Source organism: Rhinoraja longicauda, chromosome 28, assembly GCF_053455715.1.
Source record: "Rhinoraja longicauda isolate Sanriku21f chromosome 28, sRhiLon1.1, whole genome shotgun sequence".
Classification (NCBI taxonomy): Eukaryota; Metazoa; Chordata; class Chondrichthyes; order Rajiformes; family Arhynchobatidae; genus Rhinoraja; species Rhinoraja longicauda.
In genome coordinates, this window is record NC_135980.1 from 4,612,839 (window position 1) to 4,638,582 (window position 25,744).

Consider the following 25,744-nt stretch of genomic DNA (forward strand, 5'->3'; position numbering starts at 1 on the left):
TAAGACACAAAAAGCTGGAGTAACTCATTGGGTCAGGCAGCTTCTCTGGAGAAAGGAAATAGGTGACATTTTGGGTTCAGACCTTTCTTTAGACTGTGAGGTTTAGAGGGATATGGGTCAAACAAAGGCAAGTGGGACTAGTGTAGATGGGACATGTTGCCAAGTTGGCAAGTGGCCAAGTTGGGCCGAAGGGCCTGTTTCCACGTTGTATGGCTTTATGACTCCAGACGAGAATGTCACCTTGTTTTTCTTGGGCACCAGTATTATGGATGGGTGCATTGAAAGGTAGGAGCCCAGTCTCCTCTCCCAAATGTGACTGTTGTATCCTCAGTCTCCTCTCCCAGATGCCACTGTCATGGCCTCAGTTACTGTCACTGTCATTGACTCTCTCTTCTCTCTCAAGTGTTACTGCATTGACTTCCTCCTCTCTGCTACTGTCATGGCCTTAGTCCCCTCTCCCAGGTAACACTGCCATTGCCTCAGTTTGTCTTCAGTCTCCTCTCCCAGGTGCCACTGTCATGGCCTCAGCCCTCTCCCAGGTGCCACTGTCATGGCCTCAGTCTCCTCTCCCAGGTGGCATTGTCATGGCCTCAGTCCTCTCCGCCAGGTGCCACTGTCATGGTGCCAGTCCTCTCCCAGGTGCTCCAGAGTTGGAGACTACAACTCCCAGCAACCGCCGCGCCCCCATGCGCCGCCTCCCCGCGTGCAGTGGAGCCTGTGGGCAGGCCCCGGATGCGGTTGCCGGGGCGACGGTGACGTGCGGCGCGGGAAGCCCCGTAGCGCTGTGGGGGGTTTGTTGCGCAGTCGGGCGGCGGTTGGAGGAGGAGCAGGAGCGCACGCGCAGAGCGGAGCAAGAGCCGAGCCAGCAGCAGCGCCGCCGCCGCCGCCATTATACCGAACCGTCCCTGTCCCCCCTCCCCTGACCCATCCACCGAGTGACCTCCAGCGTCCGGAGGCAGGCCAGGACAGGAAACACGGGTGACCCACGCCAAGACCCGCTAGCCTCCGTCACCCCCACGCCGCCGCCAACCCTGGGTACTTCGCCGCCCGCCGCCGCCAACGCCATGAACAACCAAGGCGGCGACGAGATCGGGTGAGAGGCGAGCGGGCGGGCGAGGCGAGGCGAGGCGAAGGGACGGGTGATGGCGGGCGGGCGGGCGGAGAGTGAGCGGGACGACTGGACTGGACTAGGCCGCGCAGCCTGGCCTCGCGTTTGGTGACGGACGGTCGCTCTCCGCGTTCGCCCGGCGGCCGTTGGGGTTCGGCCCCCGGGGGGGGCGGGTAATTAGGGACCAGGGATGACGGTTGGCGCTGGGAGGGATGGGGAGCGAGAGGAAGAATGGTGATGGGTTAATGGCCGTAACATGAGGTCGAGGAGGGGGAGGATCGATGGCCGTGGTGGGGGGGGGGGGGGAAAGAGGGTCGGTGGCCGGGGAGTAATGGCGGCCACAGGAGGCCAGGGGGAGGATCGGTGGCCGTGAGGGGAGGAGGTGGGGGTTATTGGCGGCAACAAGTGGCTGTGGAGGGGACCGGGGGGGGGGGGGGGGGGGGTAATGGCGGCGACGAGAGGTAAAGATCACGAGTGCGAGGAGCTACAATCCCTCCGTAACGCAGGAGGGATTTCCTTTACCCTGCCTACCTCTTCCCCCCCAAAAAGAAAATCACCTCCCACCCAAATAACCAGCCTGTTACTCCCTCCCAAATAACCAGCCCACCCCAAAAATGAATTACCGATCACCCCAATAAAATATAACCGCTCCACAGACAAAATAATACCACCTTCAAAATATCGCGCGCCCCCCAACCCCCAACAAAGACTACCTCTCACGAGGAACTAGTCGTCTTCCCCCCCCCAAAAAAAAATTGGTCATCAACCCACCACCCCCTCAAATAACTGCCCCCTCAAAGTAACTGCCTGACCCCTAAAGAAACTCTCCTCTACCCCCTCAAAATAACAGCATCTTTCCCATCCCGCCAAATAACTGGTCCATCTCCTCCCCTCAAAATAACTCCCACCCCCTCAAAATAAATGGCCCGTGCCCCTCCTCATAACAAATGGCGCATCTCCTACTATCAAAATAACGTCATCATCGTCCCCCACCCCACTGCAAAATATCTGGCCTGATACCCCTTCACCATATCTGGTTACCCCCCTCAAAATAAATGGCTGGTTCCCCCTTCCAGAATGATCACACCCCCACACTGACCCCTACACCCCTCAGAATGATGCCCACCCTAGGAATAATCCCTGCAACCTTCTTTAGAATGCCGCCCGGGAACTACTGCAGCCCCCACAAAAGGAACCATTCCCCTGACATTACAAGCTAATCTTCCCTCAAACCCCCACATAGATAGGGGACCGTCCCCAGCTCTCCCCAGAAGAGAACTATTCCCTGGCACTCTACCAAGCTGTCTCCTAAAAGTAACCATCTCCCAAAAGAAACTGCTGCCCACCTAACCCCACCACCAAAAATAACCTATCCACTTAAGGAACTTCCTGCAACTCCACCCCTAATAAAAGAAGTGTTCCCATGACACCACCCCGCAGAAAGGAACCGTTCCACCGACCCCTTCCCAGAATGGAACTGGTACCCTGAGTCCGCCTTGTATGATGGTTTATGCAACTTTAGATTTTCATGCAAGGCAGTTTGAACTTTACACATTGTTTTTTTGTACTTTAATAGCAAAGATGGTATACAAACCACTGGACACATTAATAACATGGCGAACAGCATTTTCAGCCATGTTAGTGAGGTTTTTTAAAATTGGCTTTCTGGAGATCTTGTTTTCCTTCCATCCTGGGCTTTTGGATGACCACGTTTTTGCCATGTGGCTCATTTAACTGATCACTGGCCCTTTGGATGGGGATAGTTCTAGTATCCATTGTGGTTACTAAATAGATAGTATCATCCATACTATGGGGCTTCGTTCAGGAATCAAACGGCAGCTGTCTTAGGTGATGAAGGTGCTACTGTGTAATGGTAACCTCGCTTCTTGCTTGTTTTATTTGGATGTCTTTTATAAATGGGTGATTTGGCATGGACTTATTTCCACGTCTGTTTTCTGAAATGCATATGCGTGACCTGAAATTGCATACATTTGGCTTTAAAGTTAGTAGATTAAAGGTCTATTAATTTTCAGGTTATTATACAAAATAATTCTAAAACGTATCTTGTAGAGCAATTAATTGAGGCACAGATTAGAAACTTGAGGAGCTGTGCTAAAGATCACCATATTTATTTTTTGAAGAATAGGCTTTATTTACAATCAGAATTTGGATAGTACGTTATCTGGTGTATGCACTTTCCCGGTTTGATTACACATTCAGTCTACAGTTAATTCCCTATGTGTTCTGTTTTCGATGGCGAAAAAAATTGGGTAAAATAAATCTGACATCCACACTTCAATTCAGTTTATGTTTGATTAAACAAGCTATGGTTATTTTGTGTGTAAAGTCTGAAACTTAACTCATTGTATCTATAAGTTCATTGAATTGCATTACAGATTATCCTAGGGATACAAGGAACTCCAGGTGCCGATTTACAAAAAAAAAAGATGCAAAGTGTGGGTCTAACTCGGTGGGTCAGGCAGTACCTCTGGAGAACTTGGATAGGTGAAGTTTGGGCAGAACCATTCTTCAGACTGATTGTGTGGAGGGGTGGGGGGAGAAAGCTGAATAGAGGAGGGGCAGGACAAAGCCTGGCAGGCGAGGGGTTTTTAATAGGCAGATGGTGGAAAAGGGTAAGAGATGTAAAGACAAGGTGTGAGACAAAAGGATTGAAGTGTTGTAAATTGTGCCTCTTGAGGAAGGAAAATAGGGAGAGGGGAGAAATGGGTGCCACAGGGAAAAGGGGGGTGGTGGGGAGAATTATTGGGGGAAGAATGGAAGCGGAGGTAAATATAGTTATCTAAAATTGGAGAATTCAATGGCCATATTGGTGGGGTTGGGTGCTGTTTCTCCAGTTTACATGTGGTCTCACTGGCAATGGAGGAGGCCCAAGACTGAAATGGCAGTACAGGAATGGGCAGAGGAATTGAAATTGTTAGCAACTGAAAGATCCCTTAGATCTTGGCGGATTTTCTAAGATTATTTGAAGGTTAACTTTTATGTTTCTATATCTATTGCGGTGAATGGATGGTTTTAAAATGGGTCATTTGTTGCAGCTTGAGAGCAGATTTTTCAATGTCTTAAAATAGCAGTGTCCATTTTCATTCTAACAACTGGATTCTCTGTGCTCATTCAGTCATTTAAATTTGATTGTCTTTGTCGGGTGGTTGTATATTGGATAATTTAAGGACATAACAGATTAAAAAATGCTCATTGTTTCCCCAAGGAACACCTACAATTTTGATTGCATTTTATTTTGTACATGGTCCTTAGGGGGTGACATTTACTTAAGATAAATCTAATTGAAAATCTATTCCGTGGATTCATGTGGACAACACTATACTGCAGTTTGAGCATAGGACACATAGAATTTTGTGTTCAGTAGGCTGTTCAGGGTTACAATTCCAAAGGAAAATGAAAACTGGAGCAATAAATACATAAGATGTGAATGTCAATTGTTGATCTCATTGTAGACACACAATGCTGGAGTAATTCAGGCAGTATCTCATCTTGGCATCAACTGTAATGCCTTTGTCATTCCAATGCTGTTGCTTTTCTGTTCCAGATGCCATTAGTTATAACTTCAGTTGGCATTCAGTGGAATATCTTTCCTGGAAAATGCTAATGTTGCATTTTTGTCTTTAATTTAGGAAGCTGTTTGTGGGTGGTCTTGACTGGAACACTACACAGGGTAAGTTTTGTGTGCTTTTACCTGTCATGTTATTGATTAATGCACATTGATTTGAAACTGATTTTTGTCGAAGAGGGAAGCCTCCTTCCAGAGTCATGATACATATGGCTATTTCTGCCTTCCAAAAGAGAGATCAAATATCCCAGAATTTGATGTCCTGTTAGAATGTTTTTGTGTCAGTGCAATAGTTAGAAAGGGACATTTTGCATAATTTGTGATCATTTGTTATTTGATTAGAGTGGAAGTGCACAGTTAAAAGTTAAACCGTACCCGGTGGAGAAGAAAATGGTCGTGAGGCAATGTCTTATTGATTAGTTTGGAGTTTCGTGGTGTTATTTCTTTTAGTGAAGGTTCCACATTAAATGTAAGTGAAAATATTGCTGTTTGTCACTAATGAATACTGCAGTTGAGGTTTTTTCAATTTACTGGTCTTTTTTCCAACCCCCCATCTCCCTTCTCTCCCCCCCCCCCCCCCCCCCCCCGTGGATCTTGGATCTTATTTTCCTCAATTTCGACCGACAATTGACAAAAGTGGCCATTTCCCCCCCAACATTGACAAAATTGACTTTGGCTTGTTTATTCTGAATGTTCATATGCTCCTGTGGTTGAAGTTCACAAATTTTGGAGATGTTAAATCAACAACTTGAACACAACTAATCATATTTATCAATCTATGTGCCAGTTTGCATAGGCAAGACTTCCTTGCCTATTATGTTTAAAATACTGAAGAAATATATTTCTAACTTTTATTTTAAACAGAGACTCTCCGTGATTATTTTTCCCAGTATGGAGAGGTAGTCGATTGTGTAATAATGAAGGATAAAATGACAAATCAATCTCGAGGTTTTGGGTTCGTAAAGTTCAAGGATCCAAACTGCGTGGGTACAGTACTTGCCAGTAGACCTCATAATCTTGATGGAAGAACAGTAAGTTGATTTAAAAACAATTTTGTTTTGGTTGATTGCAATTTCCACTATTAAGCATTGAAATAATTGTGATAATTAGAATGTTTCCCAATACTCGATTGCCCATCTGATTCATCCTATTTTTCCACTCATGTTTACCTTTTATTTTGTCGTTTCTTGAAACAAAATTTTGTATTGGGGAAGTAAGGGATATGGGAATATTGCAGGAAAGTGGAACTGAGGTTTAAAAAAAAATCAGCTATGAACTTAGCTAATGCAAGAGCATGTGTGGGGTCCTTGCGTGCGTTTTTCTTAATTAATATAGTCCCTTAAAGATGTTTTGATTTAGGACCAGCCATGTTTTTGTGGTTTGAGACGACTATGAGCATTGATCTATTGAGACTGCAAATTAGGTTACATGAGCTCATTTCAACAATAATTTTAATTAAAAAATTATTAAATAGTGTTTTTGGTAATATTTGAAAGAGGTTTACCAGATAGTTCCTCCAATTCAACAATTAAAAGCACTGGGCCATTGTTCCTTAGTTTTGAGTATTTGTAAAGTAGAGCTTTTAAGTTTGGCTCCTTGTATAATGATGGAAATAGCCTTATATACGAACACGAAGTGTATGTTTACACGTGGGAAAATATTTTACCTAATGTCGAGAATTTTCTTTATAATAATTTCACAAAACTGCTCAGTCAGCCCACACTCTTACCCAATTCCTATTGTTTACTTGAAATGATCGATGTTTCTATCTATTTTGGCTCTGACGCTTACTTAAAATGTTTGCTTTTTACAGATTGATCCAAAGCCATGTACACCTCGTTCCATGCAGCAAGAGAAGCCAAAACCAAAAGAGGGTGGTGGATGGGGAGTAAGTACTGGACAGGGAATATTTTCTATGTCGAGCTTGTTGTGTAGTAAACTTCCTGCTTGTACTGTCATAAAAATTGTTCTGACTGATATTATTTTTTAGAGTTCACAGATGTTAAGTTTCTGGTCTGGGAGCATTGTTGCTGTTACAGAAGAAATTCATTCTGTGGCGATCCTAATCACTTATTAGAATGCTGGAATGAAAGGAAAAGGCATTGAATTATTAAAATCGAAAGCGTGTTTTAAACCATTTTTACCGTTGCAACATATTGGAGTAGTTCTTATCGCTCATGCCACAAAGTGGCGACAAGTTGTAGCACAATGTAATATAGTTCGGAGGTGATGGAAAAGGATCTAATTAGTCTTTTTACCATATTAACACATTTTAAGTTTTTGCCTCATTGACAGAAATATTCATCTCCAATTATACAAATTGATGATTAAATATCAGCAAGATAAAAGGTGGCCTTGATCATGCATTCATATTTTTAGTTCACAATTGAGACCACTCGCTGGGTGTTTCCATTTATATTTGCTGCTTTTGGATTATGGTTGTATTGTGATCTAGTATTTAAAAAATAATATTTTTTTGCAGAAAGGTTCACAAAACCAGAGCAGCAATAAATCAAAGAAGGTATTTGTTGGTGGAATTCCTCACAATTGCAGTGAGACAGAGCTCAGGGATTACTTCAAAAGATTTGGAGTGGTGAGTAGTTTGTCATGTTAGCACTTATTCCTATTGCACCATACTAAAATTATTTCTTTATGGTCACTGACCCAGCCTTTCTCTTTCAATACATGTGCTGCAGAGATGTGTATACATATTGTGGTGTAAGGCTACTGCCGTTTCAATATTTGCAAATTATTTTTTTTGGCAAATGGAATCTAATGACTTACTCAACTTTATAAATACAGCAACTAGATGTGCTTGATTCTCTTCTTTTCAGCTAAAATGCAGTTGGGGTTGGCAATAGGCAAGGTCATTTGTGGTGCTTAGTGTTTTAACTGATAATTATCTCTATTTACATATTGTGAATGATGCTTTATTAGATAGATTTGAATGTTTATTATTATGGGAAGCTTTCTACAGAAGCAGAAGATGTGAATTTGCCCCGAGAACTCGTACTATTGTGAAACATTCTTCCAAATTTATTCTTCTGTTATATTTTGCCAAATATCTTGATTTTTAGTATTTGGATTTTCAGGACAATATTTGCCTATGTTATAGTCTGATAATGAATACTTTATTTCTCCATTAGACCCACCTAACAGTCACAATATCCCTTCTGCTTTTTGAAATAATTTTGTGTATCTAGTGAGCTTAATTGTGGTGAAGCAGATATTTTTAAGTGGCATTTAAGAAGCTTTCAGATATGCAGGGAATTGAGAGAGACATGCACGCAAATAAGATAACTTTATCTTGCTATCATGTGTGGCACGGGTGTTGTGTTCCTGTGCTATACTGTTCGATGATCCGGATACATGGTGTATCCATCTATATACTAAAACTCTCATTTATTATCTTGTTTGTGACTGAACTTCAGCCAAAACGGTACACGATAGCATGACAATTTTAGGCCCACCTTACTCACCATTGTCACTTTAGTGATAATGCAAGTAGTTTTATTGAAATCGGTCTTATATTTTTTAAGTTATTCACATTTTAAAGTTTAAAGGGAGGGAGGGAGGTGGGAAGGGAGGGAGGTTGAGGAGAGAGGGGAGGACAAGGTGCTGCACCAATGCAGGAGAGGTCTAGTGTTCAACTAAAAAGAGCTCGTCCTCATAATTTTCTGGAAACTTTGTGTGTGATAACCATGAGCTATTGAAATAAAGTATCTCAGTGATATAAAACAAAAATAAACTGCTAGTGGAACTCATTGAGTCAGTCTGAAGAAGGGTCTCGACCCGAAACGTCACCCATTCCTTCTCTCCCGAGATGCTGCCTGACCTGCTGAGTTACTCCAGCATTTTGTGAATAAATCGATTTGTACCAGCATCTGCAGTTATTTTCTTATACTCATTGAGTCAGGCAGCATCAATGGAGGAGGTTGATGTTTTGGGTCAACACCTTGCATTGGGACTCGGGAGATGGCCAGTATGAAGAGATGTTGGGGAAGAACCCTCCTTGCTCCTTTTGATATTCTGATCTTTCTTTTCTTTTAGGTCTCCGAAGTAGTAATGATCTATGATGCCGAGAAGCAGAGGCCCCGAGGTAAAGGCTGATCCACTTTGCTGCTGACCTAATCCCTTTTTTTAATATTCAGATGACAAACTGACTCTTATGAACCATACAGTACTTTTCACTTTGGGTTCTCAAAAAATGTATGTGGCTCCAAATATTTTCCAATTTTTTTATTAATGAAAAGCCTTTGAGACCTACAGTTAATTCTAAACTACTAGGCAGGCCTTCAATGTAGTTTATGGTAACAAGGTAGGTTGCACACTGTAAGTAGCTTTACTGGGAAAATCATGCAGTTTATACAACACTCTGATGTAGGAACTTCAATTTTTGTTGATTAATGAATGCGGTTCCCTGGTGCGCCATTGCTCTATTAGTGTTTATTGCTATGCAATAATCAAATTAACAATGATCTACATGTTGATTTTAATGTGCCTCTGAAAGACAGCTGAACATTGTTGGACTTTCTATCAGAAGCATTGTACATTAGTAGAACGTGCTCTTACTAATAGCAAAGTTTAAATTAATTTGCCCCTATAGCATAAACTAATCTATTTTGGACAAGTGGTCAGCACAAATTTAAAAACTCTAAACTATTAGTTTGAATTACATACACCAAATTTAAAAGAGAGTCATGTTAAAAGGCTTCACTGATACAACTACAAATGAGTTGTCCCTGGTGTTTATTTCTTGGTGTTGCTCTCTGATGGCACTTGAGTCAAAACATCATGTCTTTGTGCCCCCTCTCAAACTTCTGGCAATACTTAAGTGCAGTACCAAATAAGCGTTTGGGGAATCTTACAAACAACCTGCCTGTCCCCATAAAGGATGTTATAAAAAAAAAAGCCAAGGGAGTTTACCCCACTCTCCTGAACAATACTTGTCCTTTAATCCACTAGAATGAATTAATTTGGAAGTTAATTGTGATTATTGTTCACAAATTGGCAACCATGCTTGCCTATATTATGGACATAAAAATAACTTTATTTGCTGTTTAGTGAAAGGTGCTATACAAATGCAAGTCCTTTCTTACAAGATATATACCATTTTACTCTAAGACACTTGATCTTTCGAGTTTATTATTTGCATTCAGGACCAATCTAATGGAGAGCTGTTTGATGTTCATAGAAGTAATCACTGCATGATGTCGCAGATTATGAATGAAGCATGTTTGATCAGAGCAATTTCATTATTGCGCAACGGGTGGGTAATGAACTGGATTTGTGTATTTTTAGAATAACTTGATCATTAAACCCAGTTTATCATTTGATACAATGCAATTTCATTGTGCTTGTGCTGCTAGTTTGCAGCCATGTTATTAAATGGAATCCTTTGAAAAGGCAGTTCATTCGTGAGATAAATAAACAAATGTGTGATTTTTGTCCTAATCTGCAATTTGCACACCTGCCTCTCTTGTAATGTCTGTAATCCAGATACTTCAGTTTGGCTAGTGTTAAAGCAAAAAGCTGCAGTGTTGACAAAGCAAGTCATTTCACATATTTTTGATCTGCTGAGCAAGAAGATCTATGGTCTTAAAGGCAGTGGTGGTCCTCCCATCTTATCATTTAAATGCTATGATCACTATTGTAGTAAAAGTAGCATTTAGTTGTAAATTTCCCGATATGTACATTGAATAGAACTATTTTATCTATGATGATGCTAAAAGTGAGTGAAGGGAGAAAGTACACTTGACTGAAAATCTTAATGCTAACCATGAAGAGAACCGGAGTAAATGTTTGCATATTCTCTCTGTAACCGCAGTGGTTTTCTCCAGGTGATCCTGTTCCTTCCCCGTCTCAAAGGCGATTGATTGGTCACTGTGATTTAAAATAAATCCTTGCATGTATGCAGTGAAAGTGAGATAACGGGGAACTATTGTGACCAGGTGATCGATGGTCGGCATAGACTCTGGGCCAAAGGCCTTTTTTCCATGCTGTATCAATCAATCAAATATATGTTCAACCAATTCTTGCAAGCTAGTAAAGGGCCTTTTAATGTAGGCTGATTTATCTTAATTTCAGCAGTTAGATGTGTACCTCAGAGGATGGGATTAATAATGAGAGACTATTTTCTACATATAGCTCCTCCCTCAGTCGGGGCAGGGTTCTGTTCCGAGAATAGTTCATAACCCAAATAGTTCGCAAGTCGGTAATTAACACCAAAAGGCAAAATATGCCTGCTGAATGGGTGGACCTATACGAATAAATAGCCTGGCGAAGCGTTTTGCCATTCTTAATAATCTGATGTTAACAAATTTGGACTATCTGGGGCTTATATTGCAGATGAGGTTTTAATTGCTACTCATTGTTTAAAAAAAGGCATTGCCTGAATGATGCTGCTCTAGATGAGCTTCACAAAACGGACATCAATGTTTTAACTAGAATATCTTCCTGTGTATGTGGAAAAAATTCTAGATAGAGTCAAGAACAGTTTCTTGTAGCCCTGTAGCAGCTGGCAAATTCATCCTGCTGGTCTCATACGCTCGATCATATGTACAGGCTATTGGGCACCTGTTAACTGGGGCAAGGAAGTTACAAGGAACTGGGGTATAGGAAGTTAACGGGGGTTGGGTCTTTTTTGTATGCAATATTATACCATGTTGCAATTTAATACCATAGTCACTTAAATACTAAGTATTGATGGACATGACATGCAGCTGTGGTAAGTGTTTCGTATAAACAGGTGCAGTATCAGTTGTTTTGACTCTCAACCAATGTAATACTTCTAGATGAAGGTGGTTAAATAGGCCACAATTCTAAGAGGTTGGCACGGCCCAGAAATTAACCAAAGGTGGATTGATCAAATTAGTAAATTCTTTGAAATGTTATGTATGAGTGAAATTGCTTTCATGGTTAGCCATTGAATCGTTAATTGCCAATCGTCCATTTGACATTTATGAGAACCTTTCATGAAGAATCTGTATGTGAAAATGACCCCAAGGGAAACAAACGTTTTTGCTAACCTAACAGAGATTTAGAACATCGCATTCCATTTTCTTTGGAATCGTTTGCTGACTTAACAAATTTATGCAACTTTATACTGGTTTTTTGCTTTTGAATTTAAGCTATTTTTCCCCAAAATCTGATTTGAATCCTCCAAATTTAATTTTATCCAGAGTTCTATTCATTGACAGATCATGGGTTAAAGTTGTCAACTATCAATTATTGCTGTGAGATTTTTTTGCTGACATTTTTACCATGTTCTACAGATTGTGAATCATCGATATTCTTATTTTTATCTAATAGTTTGTCATCTGAATTCATTAATATATTCCGAATGTTTTCAGATTATTTATGCCTATTATAATGATAACTATGCAAGATAATTAGTCTTGACTTCTGCCATTATTATTCAGTTTAAGTATCATAACTTAGCGTTAGTGTTTTATTTAGTTAAATCTAAGCCCTGTAATGTTAAGAAACATGTATATGTTGTTTTAATGTAATTAACTTATCTCTTTAGATTTTCCTCTCTAGGTTTGTGATAAGTTGTATCACACAGGTACAGGCCAGTTCTACACACTCAGGAGGGATGGGATATGTCTGTCTGGAAACTGCAAGACGTTTGTCATTTGCTCTTGTTGCTGACAGCAGAATTTCCTGCTGTAAAATCATTTGGCCTGTATCTTTGTGTATCAAATGTTTTTAAATAAACTTCTCTGGGCTGACCAACAATGTTGGATAAGCTTTGAGGGTATTTCGTATAGTTTATATATACATATTTATATTTTAGTTTGGTTTATAAAGCTATAGCACTATGTTGCTGCTGTCAGCACTAGCTGCAAAGCAATATGCCTACCAAGAGGAAAAACACAGGGTTTCAGATAAGATTGGCTGGCCTGAATTGTATTGGTATTTCACCAGTGGTTTTCTAGAGGTTAATTAAAATTTGAACGCGATTTTTTTTTTGTTGTAGTTTAACTGTTTAAGTTCTTAACAGATGTTCAAATATTTATCACCGATTTTCCCGTCCCATTTTATTTCACTGTTGTAGCAATGCCCAACCATGCCTTTATAGTATCATGATAGTTAAATATTTGTAGTTATAGGTTGATTACCTTGGACAATAAATTCAACACTGCATCTTAGCGATTTGCTCAAAACAAGGTGCTTCCCTCGGACTCCTTGCTTCCCTGTGCTGCCATTTTGCATGCAGCCGCATTTGTGTAGCTGCAGAATAGTCTATATAATTATAATTTGAAGAATGCCAAATAAAATTATGAGTTTGGGTTTTGGTGGGCATTAGGTATTTAGGTAATTATGTAGTTAATATAGATTCTGCATGCTTTTTTGTCAAGATCCAATTATTTGTCGTCTTTCCGAGATGTGCTGTTCACATACTATATTCTGCTATTTAGTAGCTTTATAACACATTTATGTTATGTTAGAAGTTCCAAACTATATGTTGGCTGACTTATGACATTACATTGATTACAGAGATTCTTGATTAGTACAGGTGTCAGGGGTTATGGGGAGAAGGCAGGAGAATGGGGTTAGGAGGGTGAGATAGATCAGCAATGATTGAATGGCGGAGTAGACTTGATGGGCCGAATGGGAATAAGGAATAAGAATTCTTATTCTTAATAAGGAATAAGAATTCCTTATGTCAGTGTCCATTAGAGTTGTTCTAAAGTGTCAGATTCCCAAATTAGTTGACTTGCATCATAGAAAGTTCTATCAATTTGCTGCTTTGAGGGCCAACAAAAAACACTTTGATTTTATGGCTCATTTTTTATTCTTTATCCCTATTTTGAGGCTGCACTGAAACTATTCTTTAATACATGTGTAGAAAGCACAAGGAAGCGACAGGGAGAGAAGCCCTTTTAAATCTTTACTGTGACAAATGTTTGCATTTCCCATTTCCACGCTTGAATTATTCTGAAATAAAGTTTATTTAGTTTATATACTCTTAATTATGTTTAAAGGATAGTCTGAGTATAAATTCCTCCTTTAGCAATATGCTGTAAAATGACTTGCAGCATTAATTAAACCCCCCTCCCCACACTTCCCAGTGTTCAATATTATTAATGTCACCCTCTACATTACATTTTTATTTAAATATTCTGCTTTGCAATGAGGACAATACACATGCCATGTCAGTTTCCTTCAGACTTGCTCAGTCTGCATATTTTCTTAAAAATAAATAAATAGCCCTGCACTCATGTGTTAATGGAACCAGCCAAAGATCATAACTTGGTATTAGGCAATTCTTCCCTACAACTTCCTAGATTTGAAACTAAATTTTGCTGAAAATTGCTGCTAAATGCTTAAACATTTGTGATCCAAAAGTAGCTGTCATTGGGGTTAACGTTTGCATTTCATTGAATCCTGGCTGGCTGTAACATGCTGTCAGTGATTCAGCAGAGGGGCTTCCAATTATCTGAAACCCTGGGATATCCTTTAAATTACCCCGCCCTAATACTGTGCATCATCCTGTTTTGTGTCACTACACCCTGCTACCTTGATTCACTCTTCGTCGTTGGATAGGTTTTGGATTTATTACTTTCGAGGACGAGCAATCAGTGGACCAGGCTGTCAACATGCATTATCACGACATCATGGGCAAAAAAGTGTGTAGTTGTAGTTTTATTTTACCCTTAGAATGAACCGAGGCTTAGGTGACTGGAGATTTCACTGGGGTTATTGTGTGTGGTCTCTACATTGAAGAGAAACAAGTTAAAGGGCAATTTAATGATTAGTGGGACCTAGATTTTAGTACTATTTACTGCAGAAGAAGCAGTGAATAAGGTGTATTTCATGCTTTTACCTGTTAAATTAATATATATACATCGGTTTTCAAAACAATAGTTGGTTAAATCGATTATGGCCATTTTTAAGAATGATGAGCCTGCATGCACTTAAGCAGAATTTATCAGCTGCTTGCACGTTAGTTATAATTACCTTTATTGTAGTTAGCTATTCATAAGACCGGTGAAATCTGTATTAATCATTTAAGTCTCCGTTTAATAAACCACTCCTTCAGAAATGTTTTTAACGCCATAATTTGTATCTAAGTTTTAAGTTGCAAGAAAACCATCAATGTTTCAGAGTGATCTACATGCTGAAGGACTGGTGGTCAATTTTATTTTGTTTTGTCTGAGGTCACTTGCTGTATACTTAGTCAATAATAACTTGCTTTAATGTAAAAAGAAAACAGTTAAGTGGCCTCATTTGCTTGATCTTCATACTGTGTTGTAATGCAACATAAATGTGCTTAATTTAATGTATAAGAAAGAAGCAAACTAAGCTGTTGAATCTGGACTGGTGGGGTGGTGTTTACATTCAAGTAGGACATTAGGTGCCAATTCAGTTCTTGATTTACATGGCCTGTGTAATGTAGGACATGGAAAACTAATTGAATAAATATTGAATTAAATGCTGCTTGTAAATTTATATTAAAAGACAGTGAACCATGTATATATCAGTTCTTTGGGCAAAGGAAGATTATTTCAAAATTTGATTCAATATTGAGAATTAAAATTTTCTAGTGCAGATTGTAATGACAAACATGTGTTGCAGCTTCATTTAGCTGTTAAAGTTTCGTGAAAGTGTGGGTGTGCATTGAGATTCAGTTTCACTGTCATTTAACAGAATTATAATGACCCAGTTTGAAGATTTCTACTTTGTAATCCTTGGATATTTCCAGGCATGTTTAAATTTAGCTAGCTTGTCTTTAAATCCCAACTTGATAAATCATACTGCAATATTTATCGGGGCCTGAATGGGTCTAGGTTTTGTGGAGAGGTGCGTCAATGTCGCAGCTTGAATTTTAAGCGCAACATTCACGTAAAGAACAAAATTACACTCTTAAATTATTCATTAGGAATTTCTGAAAAATCTGCAAATTCTTACTACAATTTGAATGATAAATAATGATTTTGATGTACGATTTCAAAGTGAGGTTCAACCTAAGCCATAATAAAAGCAAGTTGGTTATTAACAACTTGCAGAGCACAATGGCTGTGCTAAATTAAGTTCCAGTTGGTTTCAAACGTTTCCTAAATATGCTACTAGTTTGTAATCTTGGGACCCATAAAAGGTTGGTATGGAAAATAGACAGTGCCTTTTTGATATCAAAGTAATTGGTTTTAACTTTGAGCTTGAAGCACTCCAGCACAATAGAGAAAGCTTTGCTTTTGCAACTGACCTGAATATTGACCAAAATGGGAAGGTCGTCCATGCTCTAGCTTTGAGCTCAATTCCCAGTTTAAAGCACAACAAATTGCTGTCCCTTTTGTTTTGTTGATATAAACAGTGATTTGTACATTGAAATATGACCAAAAATTAGCATTGTAGGACTGTGTATTTTTAGTTTAAATGTGTAGGTTTTGATTGGAGAGTTACTTACCTTTGCCAACCAACTAACGGAGAAGTTAAATTATAGTTAAAGCTCTTGACCAGAGCACTGTAGAGGATTTATGGTTGCATCTGTGTCATGCATGTACACTAAACTTTGAAACGATGTTTCGCACTTCTATTCTAAGAATATTCAATAGGATAGGTTTTCAATATCATTAAAAATATCGTAAATCACTGATTTTGTATTGTAATCACTGATTTATTTTAGACTAGAAATATGAAACAAAATGGGCTACCATGTTTACAAATCTGAATATTTTCAAAACTTCAGTCTGAAGTAGGGTCCCAACCCGTAACTTAGTTCCTCCAGCACTTTTTGTTTGCATTCAGAAATCCCAATGGTTTGGCATCTGGCTCACTGCATGATGTTTCACACCCTCTTGCATCTGTGCTCCTCTGACACAAGTTCACTAGTGAATTAATTACAATACTGTGCAACATCTTTAAAAAGTAATTAGGTTTATTGGGAAATAAATATCTAATAGTCCAGAAAATATGCGTATCCAGCACCACTAAAGGCGCTAAAATTGTATAGGGCTTTTATTGTATCGGGTAGCTTAGTGCTATATATCTTTAATAAACATGCCGGGTGAATGAACTGATTAAACTTTTTGGAAGTTAAATCCTACCGAGACATCTTTTTTATGTAAAAGAATATTCTGATATCAACTTCAAGCAAAGCTGACTGGAACATTTTAAATTTGGAAACAATATATTTTTAAAACATAAGATGAGAGTTCAACAACAGCATCAGTCATTTAAACATTTTGTATATTTTGTGAAGTTCAGATTATTAATTAACATCAAACTTTCAAATAGATGTCTGGAATTAGTTTTTAGGACCTAGAAGTATTGTCTGAGATCATATTGGTATATCATTAATCTATCTGACATCAGCTAAATGACAACTGAACTTATTGATTTTGTTGTCAATTTTTAAGTAAAGCCACTTAAATTCTGATATAAACTTAAGCAGCCAAAAGGATGGTCAATAATTTGATTGTATAGTATTGCTTTGAGAATTATGACAATGATAATCAAAGAGCTTGAAAACTAACAAAATATTAAATATTTGTACTTTGACATTTGCATATGAAGTTGGTTTGTATATTCTGAAAAGGGATACCTTGAACTTGAGTAACAGCGAGTGCTTTTAGTTTATTGATGATGGTGTGTAATTTATTTAAACACAGTATGAAGATTTGCTTCTAATTTACTCAAACTGTCCATTTTTATCTGCATGTATTTCCTTTTTCTGTTAAAGATGTAATTTAAGACTCGATTAGCTCATCCATTCCCTTCTGACATTATGTTTCAAGTAATTAATTGAGATTCTTTATGCATAGCCTGGGGAAGGTAAGTAATTATCTTCCATTAGATGTTTAAATTTAAAAAAAATTAAGTAAGGCCACATCAATCTAAAACTATGTTTCTCAGGTAATTTGGATCTATAAAAATGGTGATGGTTATTTTCTATTAGACCAGACTTGATTATTAATTCAAAGAAGCTAATTGCAAAATTTAGACCCTTTTAATTTGAAATAAACTTAACATCCAGTAATGAAAACTCGTGTAAAATAGTAATATGTACTTGAGAAACATAATGCCTATCTATCTTTCTATCTATATATATATATTTATATTGGCCTATTTAAGCTATTTAAACGTAGTTGTAAGTTTTTAAAAGTAGTTGTAAGTTATAAGATGCAAGTGTAAATGTTAAGTTTAATAGACATGGGTGTGTCAAGGGTGAGGGTTGTGGAAGAGTGATTGGAGTAGCTTTTTTATCCATCCCTCTGTTATCCTAATTAGGTTGAGGTGAAACGCGCAGAGCCTCGTGACAGTAAAACTCCAGGGCCTGGCCAGTCAGGAGCACCACAATGGACCAGAAGCTTGCCAAATGCCGCTAATGGTTGGGGAGGTCAGCCCTCACAAGGCTGGCAGCAGCAGAGTTATGGTAGCCCACAAGGTAAATGGGTTAAATGTTCAAATTAAACAAAGCTGTGGATAGTTGAAATAATTTCTATATCAACATGCTACAATACTGTTGAGCTCTGGCTTCATTCTTAATTACTCCATGTTAATTACTGTGGATTAAATTTAAACTTCAAATTTTGGGAGATTTTTAAAAAAAACGTGTATAATTAAAATGCTGCTTAGTTTTGTGTATAGCAAGATGCAATATATACATATGATTTAACCTCCACAGATGTGTGTTAAAATTGTGTGGTAAAATTCCCAGCTCATCAGGGAACACTTACTATTTGAATGGCTTAGATAGTTAACCAACTTCAAATTTGACCCCATTTTCTTTCTTTGGAGACTGCTTTTATTTCTGAAGTTTTCTGTGATAGTCCTTGTTTTCTTCATGACCTATTAGTGCATCAAATTGACTGAACTTGTATTCAACGTGGCCCAGCATGTGTGCTTTTGCCTGGATTAGAAGTATTAAAATTTGAAAATGCAACTAATAGGTCAGATCGCATCTGTATAGAAAGACAAAATTATATTTAGCATGGTCTATACTGTAGTTGAAACTGCAGCATTGTGAGGCTGCTTTGATTCAAACTTAATTCATTGGTTGTTAGGATATGAAGAGTGAGAAATATTTTGTTCTTGACTGAAGCATTGGCGTCTATACAACTTAGCTTCATATAAAGAGATCAACACATCCCCTCTGCTGTCCAAATTGGTGCTGATCTGTAAAAAATAAATGAATGCCATTAACATGTCCATAGTGTAGATGGTTTATAAACTTTTTTACAGAAGAGGAAACATTTGAGTTGAGTTTATTGCATATGCACTAGTATGAGGTACAAGTACAAAATGTCGCTTGCAGCAGCATCACGGACACAAGTCTCAACACAAAAACATAAATTATACGTAAATCATATGTAAAGGTTCACAAATACGGCAAGGCACCTAGAAAAACGAGTAATAGCGCAGGAGGTGATCTGTATTGTTGCAATGCCGAGATAGAATTAGGGGTGTGCAAGTTGGTTCAAGAACCTGGTGGTTGTAGAAAAGTAGCTGTTCCTGAATATGGAAATGTGCGACTGCAGACTAACGTAGCTCATGGCTGACAGTAGCAGCGGGGAGGGGGCAAGGACTGGATGAAGGGGATCCTTGAAAGATGCTGCTACCTTGATTCAATGCCTCGGCGATGCTTTGGATGCTAGGCAGGGCTGTACCTGTGATGAAATGGGCTGAGTCCGCTGATTTCTGCAACCTCTTGTGTGTCCCTGTGCATTTGAATTGCTGTACCAGGCCATGGTGCAACCATATGTTCCACAATGCATCAGTGGAGGTTTGTTACAGGTATTCAGTGACGTACTGGATCTCAGAAAGTAGAGGTGCTGGTGCGTCACCTTCGTGGATACATCTCTGCTGGGCCCATGACAAGTCCTGTTAATGCCCATCTCTGCTGGGCCCATGACAAGTCCTGTTAATGCCCATCTCTGCTGGGCCCATGACAAGTCTATTAATGCCCATCTCTGCTGGGCCCATGACAAGTCCTGTTAATGCCCATCTCTGCTGGGCCCATGACAAGTCCTGTTAATGCCCATCTCTGCTGGGCCCATGACAAGTCTATTAATGCCCATCTCTGCTGGGCCCATGACAAGTCCTGTTAATGCCCATCTCTGCTGGGCCCATGACAAGTCCTGTTAATGCCCATCTCTGCTGGGCCCATGACAAGTCCTGTTAATGCCTATCTCTTGTAATATTTTCTCCTACTGTATTTTCTATTGAAAAGGGTCACACTGTGGTTCTTCCTGTATTAGATGCTAAAGTACAGAATTCTGATATGGCATGCAGCTAGACAAACGAAAGGAAGTGTTTTGCCTTTTTGTGTTGCACGTTTAATTCTTTTATGAGCGAGTGTGGTGTCAAAAAAGGCATATAATAACGATCTGTTCCCGGCATCCTGTAGCTGTTGTGTTTCAGGATATTGTGATTCTGCTGAAACAATGCATTTTACAAAGTACCAAATGAGATGTACAGTGACACACTTTCTCCGCTTGTATTAACCGTTTACTCCTTCAGAGGAATACCTTGTTAGTGGATATGGGCTTGCTTTAATTGCTTTTGTTTTTCAGGTATGTGGATGGCACCTGGTCAGCCAATGGGTAGGGATTTTTTTACCTTTAAAGTAAATATCAACAATACTTTCCACACAATATTTTACAGACTGGAAGGAAGCAACATAATTAACTCTTTGGTTGTTTTGGGGTTTTGCAGGTGGGTACGGGCCACCACCACCACCTGGAGGACGAGGTGCCCCTCTGCAACCCCCCCATTTTAATCCGTATGTAGTGCCACAGCCACCTCCAGGAGGATTTGCACCACCTCAGGGATTTGGACAGGGTTTTGGCGCACCTCCACAATATGGTATGTTTTTAAGCGGCCCTTTTTTTGACAAAACAATAGAACCACATGTCATTGAATTGCTTAAGTGTTTCATGTTGCAGAATATTATGTTAGAAAAATGAAGACTAAATGTACTGTTCCTCATTGTTAAATCGGGTATCATTTAAGCCTGGTCAAAAATAATTTGCTAGTAATCTGGGAAATGTTTTCCACAGTTTTGACGAGGTTCATATAGTAAAGCATATGATTTTTCCATATATGCTGGCTTACAGCAGTTATGTAGTCGTGTGTATCGATTCAGTATGTTTTCAATACGAATGATACTGGTTATTGGAATGATACTGGTTATGGTTTAATGAAGGGGTGGAGAAGTAGTGTAATCTAATTGCCTGCTCAAAATAACTTGAGGACATTACCATTTTTTTCATCTGCTGTAGAGATTATTATGACTTGAGGTGGGTATTATTTTAAATATTTCGTATTTGGATGAAAGTTAATGTTTTTTATCATGGCTTTTTGTGTTCAACAGTGCAGCCTGTAGAAGCCTTGCTTTTATGTTTTCAGATTGTACAATTCTTTCGTTTTTAATCTCTGAAAAATTAAATATCTTCTATCAAAATGTCTTGCAGGGATTCTGCATTTGCTGCTCTTGCTGACTTTAAGTGGGGCTATTGAAGGCCAAGCTGGTCTGCACTGGTTCTTGCAGCATTCTGTGCTGGTAGTCCCTGTTTACTGTTAACTGCTGCTGCGCTATTTTATTGTTGAACCATATGAATCTTGTAGCCGATTTTATATTGATCGAAGAAAGAACATCCATCTTGATTCCATGTGGCTCTAAATATGCCCTTTTGTTTTAAGCAGACAGAGCAGAATGGAGAGCGCAGTGGTGAATTTGTTTATGACTGACTACATTCCGGTTAGTCAATTTACAGTCAAGTAAAACAACTAGGTCCAGTGTAGCACAGAGGGGGCCATATATTATACAAATACACCTCAGTATGGCAGGTTCTCCCAAAAGTCTAGGGCACACCTGGATGTTTTAATTCTTTTTTCATGATCGTTAAATCTATTGTCCTTTGGTGACAAATATTTAAACGATTTTATACCCCGACTATCCCTACATTTAAAGAAAATCAATCACCTGTCTGACCTGAGCTCGTTCTTGTTGCTATTCAGGCTATGGAGGATTTGCCGCACCTCCAACTGACCAGTTTGGCCCACCTGGGATACCAGCACCCCCTGCCACACCAGGAGCAGGACAGATGGGCTATCCACCAGCAACACAAACACCTCAGGATATGAGCAAGCCACCTGCTGGACAGCCCGAATTCCCTGGGTACAACCAGTATGGTAGGTAACAAGTAGTGTAGGATTAGAAAAGAACACGACTCCCATCAGTGAATATGATTCCTCAGTCAAGGGCCCTTGTAACTGCTTGTATTCCAAGCAGGATTACGCGAACACCAGAAGACTGAGGTAAACGATGGTGGGTTGAATTAGATCATCCTTTTCTAGCATTTTATATTTGTTCATGGATGTAAAATCTATTGTTAGGGCCAGAGCAGCAGAAATAGTCTTCAATGTGCAAGTAACTAGCAAATACAAGCCCACTCAGTAAGTAGTCATTCACTTTTCAATGTGCAAGTAACTAGCAAATACAAGCCTACTCAGTAAGTAGTCATTCACTTTTTTACATCCAAGTAGTATTGTGGTTTTTCATGTGACGTGTCTCCTGATTTCTACTTCTCTCTTTTCCCTCATCCCTATCACTTTCATCCGCTATAACTTGGAATGTTAGTGATTCCTAACCCAGCTGTTGATCTCTACTGTTCTCAATCTGGATATTAATCTGGGTCCATCTGCTTCCTTTTGTTAGCTGGCTAATTGCATCTTCCTGCTTTCATTTTCAGATACAGTCTGATTTAAGTGGGGAGACGTCTTTGGCCAGAATATATCATAAGGTAGAAAGTTAGTTGAAAAGATTTCCACGAGTTGGATCAATTGGAACCAGGCCTTTTTCAAAAGAAAATTGAAGCTTCAGAGTTTTTAATCAATGAAAGACTCGTACTCAATTTGTAATGACAATTGGCTGCATCATTGCATTCATTAATTCCTAGTGGTGATATTCCTTAACTAAATCTGGTTAAATTCCTTAAAAAATGAATTTATTATGATCTGGCAAAGCATTTATATATTTATTTGCTTATTTGGAAGTAGCTGAACCAATGCATGTAATTCACTATAGTACTCTGCTCATTTAATCACTGTCTTGGGGTGCATGTTTTTAATCTCCTTAAACCCAAATACACTGCAACTCAGTACCTTTTCTACAGGCTGTACTACATTCACTAAAGGTACTTGACTATGAGGCTCAATCCCTATTGCTAATTTAGATGCAGTTTGTTTTAATGATATATACCGATAGTTTGTTGCCACAATTTACCTATTACAAATTGACCAAACATTTGCTTAAAAATGTGTTTCTATTTCACTGGCATTTCTTTGCATCCATATGCCACTGGTGACAGCTGATGCATCTATGCCATGGATTGAAGCAAATTCAGGCTTACTGGGGTAGTCATCCTGGTTTCCTCATCTCCCTAATAGGCATGGGTAACTATCCTCAGGATCCTTCAGGCTACGGACCCACGCGTCCTTCTCAGACTTACGGTCAGGCTGAGCAGGGATATAGTGCAGCAGGTAGGTGTTGCATAGACTTTGAACTGCCTTGCTTCAACAAAGATGAGTAGCTTAAGTAGGATGTAGTCCTTGCGCACTTTTTTTTTTAAAGTAGGAGAATAGTGCTAAAGCAGTTGAGCATTTGTTGTGCTGGTACAAGGATGATCTAATTGTGAAATATTAAGTTTGACTTTCTTTAAATTTCTCATGAGTTACTGTGGCATTTTTTGCATTTCTTGCCTCTGAGTCATAACTCTTGTGTTTCATTTATTTACTAGGTTATGGGCAAGACATGAGTGGTTTTGGCCAGGCCCCAAGTTTCTCGGATCCAAATCAGCCAGCTCCCTCATATGGAGGACCCTCCGCACCAGCACCCCCAGGGGCTCCACCATCCGCACCAGGTGGATTTGCCCGCGGCCAGAACCACAATGCTCAGGGGTTCCATCCTTACAGGCGCTAAAACCATGGCAGGGAAAAAATGAAGGAATATACCCTGGTGTAAATTTGGCCAGGAATTCCTTAATTTGTGACTCTTTTGTGACAATCACTTGATTAAATAACAAAAACAACAAAAAAAAATTTAAAGGGAGTTTGAAGGATACGCTGTGAGCTTTGGACTGCATTTTTTTTTTGTGAATTTATTCTCCTCTCTTCCCAACAGCACAGATGACCTCTGCGCTCTGAGTGATGCAGGGTTTTGGAGAACTATTCTGCTGTACCATATAACTCTTGTTTTTTCATTTATTTTGTTTTTTTTGAGCTTTTGTTTTCCCTAGTACACTTTTATGTTTAAATAAAAAGGAAACGTTTGAATTCAGAGTTGAAATTTTTAGGAGAAATTTTGTACTATTTACATCTGACTTATTTTTTAATTTAAGATGTAGATTTTCCCTTAAGAATGGCTGTAGAATAAAATGCAAATTAAAGACAGACGACCCCTGGTTTAAATAAAGAGAGCACATTTCGTTTAAGTGGTTTGGTGTCTGACTAATTTGTTGTGTTTAAAATAATAAATTTTTAGGTATTTATTCATTTTACATGCTGCCGCAAACACCCCAGCCTGCTGCTCAGTGTTCTTGCCATCGAGGAACTTACTTTTCCCTAGGATGTTGCTGAATTATTTAAGGCAGATGGTGGATGTATCTGCCTTAATGCTGCATTATGTCAGGCTGTCTGGTTTTGACCATTGTACCAAGATCGCTGTGCCTCAAACTGCTTAGTTGAAGCAGAAACTTTTGTTTTCCTGTGTTAACATCTCAGAATTATTCTTAATTTTTCTACTCGTTCAAGAGAAAGTGCCATATCAGCCATTTAGTTTTCCAGTGTTTTCTTGCAGTTATAGACTACTTTTCATATTCTCGGCTTCTTTATACTTGTTATTGATTGAAACAGCTTTCCAACTATCCATGATAGACACAAAGTGCTGGAGTAACTCTGCGGGGCAGGCACCATCTCCGGAGAGAAGGAATGGTGACGTTTCGGGTCGAGACGAGACCCTCTCCCAGCCTGCCCTGCTGAATTACTTCAGCACTTTGTGCCTATCCAGTTTAAACCAGCATCTGCAGTTCCTTCCATGTTGTCTCAGGCCTTTGCACTCTTTCTGGTAACATTAGTCTATTGATTCACAGCAAGTGAATCTTCCCACTATTTGGAATGAATTCAAGCAATTACAGTTAAAATGAAAAATTGTACCGTATTTGCTGTTTACTTTCAATCTTGTTCACAAATGTCCTTTGGGGTGGATAGACATTAGAGATAAATCTTATCTTACCATACTGACTTATTTGAATGACTTCCAACCACCAATGTGGTTGATGGTAGCTGCTCTGAAAGCCAAGAAAGTTGCTCCTCACCAAAGAAGGATGAATAGCAAATGCTGACTTTGTGCACTTCAAAAAGGCAGCCAGCATCATCAGAGATGCACACCAACCACCCTGGCCACACGCACTTCTCACTCCTGTCATTGGGAAGAAGGTGTAGTGTTTGTGAGTGGGTACATTCAGAGGCACTCCGGTGTATATAAGTTCTTTATTTGCAGATCATTGAGTCTCCTAACACACACCAGGATAACGCAATACAAAACCCGGCCTGGATTATGGACCGGATGCACAACAGTAAAACCAGACATGGATCTTCATCCCCCTTCTTAAGCAAAGCCCCCAAACTAGATAAGAGTATATAAAGCCACTACAATATGAAAAAAAACTACAGCCTACTGACATCCTAATATAAGGGATGAAAACAGCAACTCCGACAAACGCTAAGCAGAGGAGGATACAAATTGAGTAAGATAAATGAAAGGTATAAGAAAATAACCAGATGCTGGCACAAATCGAAGGTATTTATTCACAAAATGCTGGAGTAACTCAGCAGGTCAGGCAGCATCTCGGGAGAGAAGGAATGGGCAACGTTTCGGGTCGAGACCCTTCAGACTGATTTTGGGGGTGGGATGAAGGAAGGATATAGGTGGAGACAGGAAGATAGCGGGAGATCTGGGAAGGAGGAGGGGAAGAGGGACAGAGGAACTAAATAAAGTTGGAGGTCGATGTTCATACCACTGGGCTGCAAGCTGCCCAGGC

General features: G+C 39.4%; 1 protein-coding gene across 4 annotated transcripts; it reads left to right on the forward strand.

Annotated features, from left to right (window-relative positions):
• The first annotated feature begins 813 nt into the window (after positions 1-813).
• On the forward strand, positions 814-24,136 carry dazap1 (DAZ associated protein 1). 4 transcript variants are annotated; one of them, XM_078424059.1, is made up of 13 exons: positions 814-1,093; positions 4,759-4,799; positions 5,559-5,725; positions 6,508-6,582; positions 7,177-7,287; positions 8,745-8,793; positions 14,247-14,329; positions 17,931-18,087; positions 20,216-20,245; positions 20,358-20,507; positions 21,663-21,836; positions 23,094-23,186; positions 23,444-24,136. In XM_078424059.1, exons 1-13 carry the CDS (start codon positions 1,065-1,067, stop codon positions 23,623-23,625), a joined length of 1,341 nt encoding a protein of 446 aa, XP_078280185.1. In that variant the 5' UTR covers positions 814-1,064; the 3' UTR covers positions 23,626-24,136. The 4 variants fall into 4 exon arrangements, with proteins under 4 accessions (XP_078280185.1, XP_078280182.1, XP_078280184.1 ...); XM_078424056.1 differs by lacking the exon at positions 23,094-23,186; XM_078424058.1 differs by lacking the exons at positions 21,663-21,836; positions 23,094-23,186 and adding an exon at positions 21,348-21,402 and having other exon boundaries at positions 23,444-23,582.
• Positions 24,137-25,744: the final 1,608 nt, after the last annotated feature.

What these genes read in the sequence shown, in the direction of transcription:
- dazap1 (XM_078424059.1), top strand. Translation starts at nt 1,065, where the DNA reads ATGAACAACCAAGGCGGCGACGAGATCGG. An exon ending in ATAATCTTGATGGAAGAACA is followed by an intron (nt 5,726 to 6,507) that starts GTAAGTTGATTT and finishes TGCTTTTTACAG; the next exon opens with ATTGATCCAAAGCCATGTAC. An exon ending in GGCACCTGGTCAGCCAATGG is followed by an intron (nt 20,246 to 20,357) that starts GTAGGGATTTTT and finishes GGGGTTTTGCAG; the next exon opens with GTGGGTACGGGCCACCACCA.